Here is a 12,324-nt window from a genome sequence, read left to right on the forward strand (position 1 = left end):
TATTTTTGGCCTTCCTGTGACATCAGGTGATGTAGGTGTAATGGAGGGCGTCTTGAGAGCCCTGCGGTTGCGGGCGGTGCAGTTGCCGTATGAGGCGGTGATACATCCTTACAGGATGCGCTCAATTGTGCATCTGTAAAACTGGGTTTTAGGGGCCAAGACAAATTTCTTAATCCGCCTGAGGTTGAAGAGGCGCTGTTGCTCCTTCACCACACTGTCTGTGTGGGTAGACCATTTCAGATCGTCAGTGATGTGTACGCCGAGGAACTTGAACCTTCTCCACACTGTCTGTGTGGGTAGACCATTTCAGATCGTCAGTGATGTGTACGCCGAGGAACTTGAACCTTCTCCACACTGTCTGTGTGGGTAGACCATTTCAGATCGTCAGTGATGTATACGCCGAGGAACTTGAACCTTCTCCACTGCGGTTCCGTTGATGTGGATAGGGGCGTGCTCCCTCTGCTGTTTCCTGACATTGAGTGAGAGGTTATTTTCCTGGTGCCACTCTCCCAGGGCCCTCACCTTCTCCCTGTAGGCCATCTCGTCATGGTTGGTAATCAGGCCTACTACTGTTGTGTCGTCTCCAAACTTGATAAACTACAGATAAATCCAACAGGAGAATGTGAGTGATGAAAGTTGGACAGAGGATCTCAATCTCTGCAGAATAAATACTTGAACCAGCTTTTTTTTTTTTTTAAGTTGAATAAAATTGTACGCCATTTTCTGGCAATTGTGCCATTACTATGTGCCAGATATTAAGACAATCCATTATAAAATGGTCATTTGTGAGATTATAGAAATTACAAGTCAGAGCACAACAGTATGAGTACTCCCTCTTAGACGAGGTGACTTTAAAACCAATATGTTTGCCTGTATTTACCCCAACAAATGAAATGCTAATTAGCTGCTAATGTGGCTATCATAAAGAAATACAAATATGATCTGGACGAGACTACCGAATCAAGGCAAAGGTAAGAATCTTTGGATCGGACCCCCCGAGTGACGCAGTGGTCTAAAGCACTGCACCGCTAGTTGGGTTAGGGGAGGGTTTGGCCGGCAGGGATTTTCTTGTCCCATCGCGCTCTAGCGACTCCTGTGACGGGCCAGGCGCAATGCAAGCTGACACGGTGTTTCCTCTGACACATTGGTGGCTGGCTTCTGGGTTAAGCGGACATTGTGTCAAGAAGCAGTGCCGTCGCCTCCCGAGTCCGTACGGGAGTTGCAGCGATGGGACAAATTGGGGAGAAAAAGGGGTAAAAGAAAAACATCTCTGGATTAACTATCAAATGTTAGCTAAATGTAGTAATTAATAAATTGGCAACATTTATTTACATGTTAGCAAAGGTGCCAGCTAGAGATGTGCAGGAGCTTGTAGTCTTGCGTGATGTCTACTTTGACAACAATTAGCATTTTCGAATAAAGAGACAAAAATATTGATAAAAGTCAACTTGTCCGAGAGATTTACATAGTTCAAAACATCCCGCCAGGGTAATCCTACACAAAACAACCCTTATTTTAAGTGTTTTTAAAAATGAATGTAACCATTTCTGTGTTTGACCACTAGGTTTTATGACATTTCCACTGTGGGGCTCTATCGTCATAGGCTACCGCAGGGTTTCCTAAACTCAGTCCTCAGTACGCAAGGGGTTCACGTTTTGGTTGTCTTAACACTACAAAGCGGATTTCAAATTAAGACAAAAAAAAAAAAAAAAAACTTTCACACCTTGGGGTCCTGATGACAGAGCTTGGGAAATGCTGGAATACAGACTAAAATGACTGTAATTCAACTTTGCCATGGTTTTCTTAGCTAGACGCAGGTAGCCTATAGCCCTACATCTAATTTCAGATTGCCTACATGTTGCGTAGGCTAAACGATTTAGCAGCTTGCTTAGTTCAAATTGACAAACTAATTCATTCAACATGAATAGTGAGGCGATTTCTAAGAAAGAAGTGATTGCCCAATAGCCTGCAGGAAAAGGCAACAGAGGATGGGGTTGTAATTTTAAATCACTGATTCAAATAATATGAACTGAATATGTTTGTCAACAACAGTGTTTCTTCTGTAGCCTATTCTGACTTAACAATCTAATTAAACATGTCCATTAATATGCATAATATAGTTATAGGCTATTTATTAAATCTGTTTACTAGCTCCAGTTAGACTACACAAGTGGCACAAATTGATTTGCGAGGACTTTAACATATTTATCAAATGGTAGGCTACAATGGCATATCATTTAATAGGATACTTGGATGGCCAACAGATGCAAATGTATTATTGGCCACGCTTAATGGAATTTTCCACTGAGGAATCCCACCCCCCCCCCCCCCAATAAAATGTTCCCTATAATAGGAGCACGCAAAGGAGTTCTGAGCATGTGTAAAACACTTCGCTTGATGCGGCTTTCCATGAGCAAAGTAGACATTAAAATGCCATCTGAACCACCTCCAAGCGACTTTTTCTAATGTGCTCTAGTGCACCCCTAGTAGTTTTCCAGTACAATGTCACCGTTATTTCTTGATGCGCATCAGTTCTAGCGTGTTAATATGTTTTATGGAAAAAGGGTTGGAAAGTAATAGGTAATAGTCTCCATAAATGACAATCTACAACTGGTAAGTCCTGTCTGCTCTGTCTCCTCTCACATGACTCAGCTGCAGCACTCTCAAACACTCCTGCACTCACTACCTGATCGTGAAATATATTGTAACGGAAATGCCATGGCATTCACCGTGCAACTTAGAAGTAGCCCAAAAACCTGCAACCAATACATTTTCACCCGCAACATTGTTTTCATAAAGTAGCCTAATTTTGAGGGAAAATCAAGGACATGGCAACCCTGCCTAGCATTCCTCTTGGCTAGCCGACTATAGCCATGTCAATCTCTCTTTTTGGAACGTCTGTCTTAAAGGGGAAGCGTCCTATTCTCAAATCACATACCAATTTAGAAACTAAAATGAATGCAATTAATACAAACAAAGAACAGAGTAATGACTTGCAATGTTAAAGTATACATACACTACATGACCAAACGTATGTAGACACCTGCACGTCGAACATCTCAATCCAAAATCATGGGCATTAATATGGAGTTGGTCCCCCATTTGCTGCTTTAACAGACTCCACTCTCCTGGGAAGGCTTTCCACTAGATGTTGGAACATTGTGCCTGAATGGAAGCAAATCCCCCCAGCAATTGCATTAGTGAGGTTGGGCACCAGTCAAGTTCTTCCACACCAATCTCAACAAACCATTTCTGGATGGACCTCGCTTTGTAGATGGGGGAATTGTCATGCTGAAACAGGAAAGGGCCTTCCCCAAACGGTTACCACAAAGTTGGAAGCACAGAATCATCTAGAATGTCATAGGATGATGTAGCGCTACAATTTCCCTTCACTGGAATTAAGGGGCCTAGCTCAAACCAGCCCCAGACCATTACACCAAACTTAACTTTTGGCACTATTGTAGTCGGGCAGGTAGTGTTCTCCTGGCATCCACCAAACCCATATTCGGCCATCGGACTGCAAGCTGGTGAAGTGTGATTCATCACTCCAGAGAAGTCCAAAGGCAGCGAGCTTACACCGCTCTGGCCGACGCTTGGCATTATGCATGGTGATCTTAGCTTGTGCTGTTATTGTGAAGTGGAAACTTCTAGGAGCAACAATGGCTCAGCCGCAAAGTGGTAGGTCACACAAGCTCACAGAACGGCACCGCCGAGTGCTGAAGAGCTTAAAAATAATCTGACCTCGGTTGCAACACTCATTACCAAGTTTCAAACTGCCTCTGGAAGAAATGTCAGCAAAATAACAACTGAAGCTCCCGTCGAACAGTTCTTGTGCTGACGTTTCAACCAGAGGCAGTTTGAAACTTAGTAATGAGAGTTGCAGATTATTTTTAAGCACTATGCGCTTCAGCACTCGGCAGTGCTGCTTTGTGAGCTTGTGTGGCCATTGTTGCTCCTAGACATTTCCACTTCCCAATAACAGCACTTACAGTTGACCGGGGTAGCTCTAGCAGAGGATAAATTTGACAAACTGACATGTTGGAAAGGTGGGATACTAAGACTGTGCCATGTTGAAAGTTACTGAGCTCAGTAAGGCCATTCTCCTGCCAATGTTTGTGCATGGAGACTGCATGGCTGTGTGCTCAATTATATACACATGTCAGCAACGGGTGTGGCTGAAATAGGCAAATTTGAAGGGGTGTCCACACACACTTTTTAAATCAATACAAAAAGTACCTACAGGGGTACTAAAATTCTATATAAAATAGCTAAATGATCCATGGTACAACAATCTTAAAACAATTCCATATGTTAGCAGAGCGAAAGCATACAAACCTATAGGCCCTGCATGACCCCAATGCATTTAAGAACTACACCATGCCAGGGCCAGCAAAAATTATGTTCGGACCAGTAGATTTTTGGCCAAGACCGGGCCAGAGAGAAAAAAAGTCAACGTTGGACCATGGTGTGTTTCATAGGCAGCCACAGAGTGGTGGCACATAGGCTGACTGTGCTTTGATTGACGAACAGCAAGCTGGACTAGTTAAAACATATATTTAAAAAGGTGTCAAAATGACTGAATAAAGTCCCTCATAAATCCTTACCAATCATAAATCATACAACGTAGTTATATCTCCATGGTATCAATTCGGGACAAGTAAACTAAAGATCCCGTTTGTATTTTCGATATGAAGTCCATAAGGACTTGCAAGACATTAAAGCGAGTGACTCGTAAGTAGCCGATCGAATTGCATCGTTAAAAGAGCTTTTCATTTGGCTCCATAATTTGCATACTGGTAGGCTTTTTGCCAATTACCTGCTGTTAAATTAAGTCAGGAGACTATTACAGGATGCTTTAAAGGCCCTTTGCATTCAAAATTATTTTTGTCCTGTTTCATATCTTACAACAGCTGATGAAACCAACACTGAAACGGTATCAGTGTTATTTCCTGACAGTTGCTGGTTGAAAATACAATCTAGCATTAGAATATACTAGAGGCCACCATAATAGAGCTTGTTTTAGAACCAGTGGACTATGACTTGAAGGCCACAGCTGAGCTTCAGACAGGTAGCTAGCTACTCCTATAACATGTAGCATACACAAAAACAAACCAAACAAACAGAGCCCTGGCGGTTGTCCGAGATAATTACCCCATCAAGGCAATTAGTGGCCTGGTTAATGAGTTTCTGAGGGCAAGTTTGAAATGGCATCCTTTTGCATTAATAGTGCACTACTTTTGAGCAGGCCCATAGGGCTCTAGTCAAAACTAGTGCACTATTCATACGGGATAAGGTGTCATTTGGAACAGCCTGACATTTGGCTTTGACTCATTAAAGCCAGAGAACCATAAAAGCTGCTAGGTTACAGGCAGCTCTGCTGGAGTTGCAACTGAACAGATACAGAAGGGTCTTTTCAGCAGAGTTCAAACCTCCGCACCAACAAGGGAAATAAAACAATAAAGCCAACAGGCTCTTTTTGGGAACAGAGTGTTCAGAGGAAAGATACAGTATGTCTGCTTTGGTTTTTCAATCATCGTCATTTCCTTGTGCTGTAGGCCATCTGCCCAGATTGGATGACTAAGTATTTGAGATATTCAGACTTCTAGTAGTTAGTCAGCTCTCCCACAAGCCCACTAAGTGTTCCAATGAATCCACACTGTTCCCATCTCAGAACCACCCCCAGATAAGTAAGACCTTTGCGAAAATTCATCTTTTGTGTTTAACCACAAATGCTCAGACATCATGTGTAGCCTGGATCCTGCTAAATATAAAAATAGTCTAGATTCCTTCTCCCTCTCGTCTTCCTATTCCAGTACAGAACCGGTTAGATTGAAGAAGCACTACAGAAAACGATTCATACTGAATTAACACACCATTGGTCTAACTCTTAAAAAAAAGGTGGGACTTGATTCAGAAAGGAATACAACGTTGCTAGAGCATACCAAACAGACCACAGTAAGGGATTAAGGTGGTGAGCGAATTAAATGGGCTACTCACGACACACATTAAGAACACACACACAGAAGGTAGGGTTCCTTACAGAGTGAGCCGCTCATCCCACTTGGGGTTGGAGGAGCTGTGGGACTTTGCCGTGCGGCGCGACTCCCCTTCCGCTGTCACCTCCACATAGATGGACGTCCCAAACAAGCTCTTCTTCCGCTTGAGTTTGGCACAGGCAACGACGGCATGTAGCTGCGACGTCGGTCCGTGGTTATAGCTACACTCCGTTCTGGAAGAGGCCGTGGCCATGTCATACACCACAGTGGAAGCCTGAAGACACAAAACAAAGGTGGTCAAAACAAGGACAACCTTAACTTCTTTGGGGTAGGGGGCTGTATTTTGGCGTCCGGATGAAAAGCGTGCACAGAGTAAACATGCCTGCTACTCAGGCCCAGATGCTAGGATATGCATATTATTAGTAGATTTGGATAGAAAACACTGAAGTTTCTAAAACTGTTTGAATGTCTGTGAGTATAAACAGAACTCATAGGGCAGGCAAAAACCTGAGAAAAAAAATCCAAACAGGAAGTGGGAAATCTGAGGTTTGTAGCCTATCCAATATACAGTGTCTGTGGGGTCATATTGCACTTCCTAAGGCTTCCACTAGATGTCAACAGTCTTTAGAACCTTGTTCGATGCTTCTACTGTGAAGTGGGGGTGAATGAGAATGGAATGAGTCAGAGGTCTGCCAGAGAGGCCATGTGCTCAGTCAGGCGGGCGCTCGTGAGTTAGCTCCGCTCCCTTTCATTTCTAAAGACAAAGGAATTCTCCGGTTGAAACGTTATTGAAAATTTGATAAAAACATCCTAAAGATTGATTATATACACACACATCATTTGACATGTTTCTACGAACAGCAATATAACTGACTTTGTCTGGACCTAGTGCCTGCGCATTTGGATTACTGTACTAAATGCGAACGAAAAGGAGGTATTTGGACATAAATTATTGACTTTATCGAACAAAACTAACATTTATTGTGTAACATGAAGTCCTATGAGTTAGTGATTAATTTTTCCTCTCTTTGGCTGGAAAGATCTTTTTTTGTGACTAGGTACTGACCTAACAAATTGCAATCTTTTGTCGTAAAGCCTTTTTGAAATCGAACACTGTGGTGTGATTAGCAAGTTTCTTTAAAATGGTGTATAATACATGCATGGTTGAGGAATTTTAAGTATGTGATTTCTGTTGTTTGAATTTGGCGCCCTGCACTTTCACTGGACGTTGGTCAGGTGGGACGTTAACCTCTCTAGGGTACGTGGGACACTAAGAAAAGTCACCAGCAATCTGAAACACCGATAGTGTCTTCGGAAAGTATTCAGACCCCATGACTTCATCCCCTTTGTTACATTACAGGCTTATTCTAAAATTGATTAAATAAAACATTTATCAATATATACACACACACACACACACACAATACCCCATAATGACAATGAGAAAATAGGTTAAGACATTTCTGCTAAATTGACCATAACAGAAATACCTCACTTACATAAGTATCCAGACCCTTTACTATGAGGCTCAAAATTGAGCTCAGGTGCATCCTGTTTCCATTGATCATCCTTAAGATGTTTCTACAACTTGATTGGAGTCCACTTGTGGTAAACTCAATTGATTGGACATGATTTGGAAAGGCATACACCTCTAGATACGGTGCCACAGTTGACAGTGCATGTCAGAGCAAAAACCAAGCCATGAGGTCGAAGGAATTGTCCGTAGAGCTCCGAGGCAGGACTGTGTCGAGGCACAGATCTGGGGAAGGGTATCAAAAAAATAAAATCAGCCGCATTGAATGTCCGAGGATACAGCGGCCTTCATTCTTAAATGGAAGAAGTTTGGAACCACCAAGACTCTTCCTAGAGCTGGCCACCCGGTCAAACAACGCAATCAGGGGAATAGGGCCTTGTTCAGGGAGGTGACCAAGAACCCGATGGTCACTGACAGAGTTCCAGAGATCCTCTGTGAAAGTGGGAGAACCTTCCAGAAGGACAACCATCTCTGAATCATTCCACCAATCTGGCATTTACAGTAGAGTGGCCAGACCAAAGCCAGTTCTCAGTAAAAAGGCACATGACAGCCCACTGAGAGTTTGCCGAAACAAGATTCTCTGTTCTGACGAAACCACGATTTAACTCTTTGGTCTGAATGCCAAGTCTGGAGGAAACCTGGCACCATCCCTACGCGTCACTGCATGGTGGTGGCAGTATCATGCTGTGGGGATGTTTCTCAGCAGCAGGGACTGGGAGACTACTCAAGATTGAGGCAAAGATGAACAGAGAAAAGAGATCCTTGATGAAAACCTGCTCAGGACCTCAGACTGGGGCGAAGGTTCACCTTCCAACAGGACAATGACCCTAAGCACACAGCCAAGACAACGCAGGACTGGCTTCGGGACAAGTCTCTTAATGTCCTTGAGTGGCCCAGCCAGAGCCCGGACTCGAACATCTCTGGAGAGGCCTGAAAACAGCTGTGCAGTGACGCTCCCCATCCAACCTGACAGAGCCAAGCTTGTAGCATCATACCCAAGACTTGAAGCTGTAATCTCTGCCAAAGGCACGTCAAAGTACTGAGTAAAGGGTCTGAATACTTAAATATAATAGTGTTTAATATTTAATAAATTTGCAAACGTAAAATGTTTTTGCCTTGTCATTATGGGTATTGTGTGTAGATGGAAAACAATTTAAATCAACTCATCAATTTTAGAATAAGGCTAATGTCGAAAATTCAAGGGGTCTGAAGACTTTCCGAATGCATGAATATGGGCTTCCAATTACAATACAATGAACTGTATTCGGACATTGAACTCTTTATCCATTAATGACTTGCCCCTGCAATAACTTTTTACTTTCATACCGAGTATCACGATACCAAGAATGACACCACAGCAACAAAAAAAATGAAGGTATATTAGCCAAATCTTTGGGCAATATAATCACAAGGGGGACATCGGCTGCGCTGATATACAGAGTTGATCCGTGAGACATTTGACAGAAATGGCGACCGGCGGAACAATACAACCTAAAAATGTAAGTTGTCGTCACTGGCTTACCACACACAAAAAATACCCAATAATGTCAAAGTGGAATTATGATCTCTAAATTTGTACAAATTTATACAAAATTAAAAGTTGAAACGGCTTCAGTCAATAAGTATTCAACCATTTTGTTATTCAAGGCTAAATAAGTTGAGGAGTAAAATTGTGCTTAACAAGTCACATAAGTTGCAATAATAGTGTTTAACATGACTTTTGATTAACTACCTCATCTCTGTAACCCACACACAATTATCTGTAAGGTCCCTCAGTCGAGCAGTGAATTTCAAAACAGATTCAACCACAAAGACCAGGGAGATTTTCCAATGCCTCGCAACAAAGGGCACCTATTGGTAGATGGGTGAGAGAGAAAAAAATAAATAAAAAATAAAAAAAAACTTTGAGCATGGTGAAGTCACTAATTACACTTTGGATGGTGGGTGGCATAATCTGTCAGATTCTCTGTAATAATGATATGGGAATAATAATTAATTTGTATTTTGTAAAGTGGTTTCTTGCATCAAAACACTGTCACCTGGTCTACTGGACAAGTGGATAAAAACAGGTTACTGTCAAGCCCTGCATGTTTTTTTATTTTAAATCTCACGGAATGTATTGTAGGCTGAGAACAGCTATTTTAACATGTTAAAATGTTACGGGATTCATTTTCTTCATTGTTTTTGACGGGTAGGCCAATCTGCTAGGCCTACATTATGATCAAATAGTTTTAACAGTGGCCAAGAAGGCTACTGTGGCTTACTTAAAAAGAGGGTACAGCCTTTGTTCACAGTAAACATGCCCTGGAAGCATTGCACCGAATTTTCACAACGTTCAAGCTTGCGCTCAGCAGACCAGAACTGATCTGTCAAAAATTTGAGGGAACATTGGTTATAGGTATGACTGTCATTGGCAAGGACTAGGGATTTTTTTGGGGGGGGGGGATAAAAAGCGCAAAGCACAGGCAAAATCCTTGAGGAAAACCATGTTTCGTCTGCTTTCCAACAGACACTGGGAGACAAAATTAACCTTTCAGCAGGACAATAACCTAAAACACAAGGCCAAATAGAACACTGGAGTTGCTTACCAAGACGACATTGAAATGTTCTGTGACTAGGCCACTCGGTTTGACTTAAATTCAGCTTGAAAATCTATGGCCAGACTTGAAAAAGGCTGTCTAGCAATGATCAACAACCAACTTGACAGAGCTTGAAGAATTTAAAAGAATGTGCAAATATTGTACAATCAAAGTGTGCAAAGCTCTTATTAGCCAGAAAGACTCACAGCTGTAATCGCTGGCAACGGTGATTCTAAAATGTATCGACTCAGGGGGGTTTGAATACTTATCCAATAAAATATATATTTTTATCTTTCATATTTATTTATTTTTTATGCAAATTTTTGAATGTTTCTTCCACTTTGACAGAGTATTTTGAGTTGCCAAAAAAATGACAATTCAATCCCACTTTTGTAACAACAAAATATGGAAAAAGGGGTGTGGGTACATTCTGAAGGCACAGTACCTTTCGTATCCTTGGCTAACATGAGCTCGAGCTCACATCCAGGGGGGAAAAAAAGTCATAGAATGGCAAATTTACATGCCTACTCACGATTGGTGCGTTTTGCAGAACCCTCCGGATCCTCAGCCGACTCCGTGGCCCATGATTGCCCTGTAACAGGAGACCGGGAGTAGTTAGTCATGCACTGTCAGCTGTTATATTAACACTGATCTGGGTTGTGCAAAGGCTTTAACCTAACAGAACCAGTCACAGGGAAAAGAAAAAAGGGGGAACTTTCTTTATCTGAACAAAGTTCTGATGTATGGTTTGTTTGGTGAAGAGGAGTAACATATGAATGTCCTTAAACTGCCAAGATAAAATGGTTACCACAAGATCCCTTCCCTTCCTGTCCAAACACAGATGGGGTGCTAGGAGTCGTGTACTCAGAAGCTGAGAGCCACAGACCCAGGCTCAGGGAGCTCCAAACTGATAACGGTGCAGATGGAGACGAGAGATAGAGCGCGGGCTAAGAAAATTATCCGTTGTCAGCATACATACGCCACCACCACTCAATTCTGAGGGAATAACACCACACAGAAACATAGCCATCTGATTTTGCTACAAACAAAAAAAACAGGAAAATCATGTTACTCACTGGCAAAGCAAAGGGACATGAAAACAGCCACAAACCATTATTATTAGTGCAGATATGCACACCAATTGCCACAAATTGTCTCAGACTGCCTCAGTGTAAAATACTCTCACGAGTAAACAGGGCAAGCAAGGCCATCATCTCAGAGCATTAAAGGCTGAGATGAGTGGCGCCAGAGGACTCCCAGCTGACTAAGGGTGAAGTACTGTTCATCAGGACAGGAGAAAGCCTCCATTGTCTTTAGACCAGGGGGATCAGGTCCCGCTTTTCCATATAATCAATAGGCTATGTATTATGATCTTCAGGCCCAAACTAATCCGAGATCAGCACTCCAACTGTGAGATGCCTGATATAGATGGCCCCGGGGCTTCATCCAAACATCTCATGGAAGTCATTAGAGAGGGAGCAGAATCCAGAAGACCTTGAAGGGCACTTCACCCTATTCCAACACACTGCACTCGTCCCCTTCCCTCACTTCTACACGGCACTTTATCAATCCTCTGCAAAACGCCTCTGTCCTTTACTCACCTTTTATCTCCTGTCCTCTCCTTCACACCACTGTTCTCCTGTACCAGTCTGGCTGGCATAGGGGGACGGACGGTATGCGTCTGCCTTGCATTAGCTCCAGCTCAGCCGAGTGGCACAGAGACTACCGGCAGGCAGGCAAGATAAAAACCTTTCCCTGATCCCCTCCAAGCCTCCGTCTGGAGACACAGAGCAGCCCAACCAGAGGAGGATAGGAGACTAGGGGAGGATGTGGGAAGCGAAGTACAGGGTAGAGTGGGGATGTTGGCATCAGAACCAATGACACAGCATTACGGAGTGCATCTGGCATGGAAACCAACCAATGTCTGAGATTAACAACCTCTGACCAGCTGAACGAACAACCAAGAGACTCGCAGCATCATTACGCCTCCAGCTGTAACAGCGACATGACAGGGGAACAGATAGTTGGCATAACCTTAAAAAGGTGAACCGGCGTGACATCTAGGGCTGGCACAATTACTGTATAACCGAAGGCTATGGATGAAGACAGTCATGAAAATTGAAATAACCGTAAAAAAAAAAAAATTAACACTTTAAATAAGACGTTTACCTCCCGCTTTGCTCCTATGGGTACACTCGCAATATTCTGTCACGAC

The 12,324-nt window shown here is 42.8% G+C and overlaps 1 protein-coding gene across 3 annotated transcripts in view; it reads right to left on the bottom strand.

Annotated features, from left to right (window-relative positions):
- Nucleotides 1-12,324, bottom strand: part of LOC110535527 (NEDD4-like E3 ubiquitin-protein ligase WWP1) — a 58,222-nt gene that overhangs the window by 31,038 nt on the left and 14,860 nt on the right. For 2 of the 3 annotated variants that reach the window (XM_036935226.1, XM_036935224.1), the window contains exons 2-3: nt 10,642-10,701; nt 6,041-6,270 (exon numbers count right to left, since the gene is read on the bottom strand). In XM_036935226.1, coding sequence (XP_036791121.1) covers nt 6,041-6,249 — 209 coding nt within the window. In that variant the 5' untranslated portion in view covers nt 6,250-6,270; nt 10,642-10,701. Of the gene's footprint in view, nt 1-6,040; nt 6,271-10,633; nt 10,702-12,324 lie in introns of all 3 variants that reach the window. The other variant, XM_036935225.1, reaches the window with a different exon arrangement.

This window comes from Oncorhynchus mykiss, chromosome 11 (assembly GCF_013265735.2).
Source record: "Oncorhynchus mykiss isolate Arlee chromosome 11, USDA_OmykA_1.1, whole genome shotgun sequence".
In the NCBI taxonomy this organism is placed as follows: domain Eukaryota; kingdom Metazoa; phylum Chordata; class Actinopteri; order Salmoniformes; family Salmonidae; genus Oncorhynchus; species Oncorhynchus mykiss.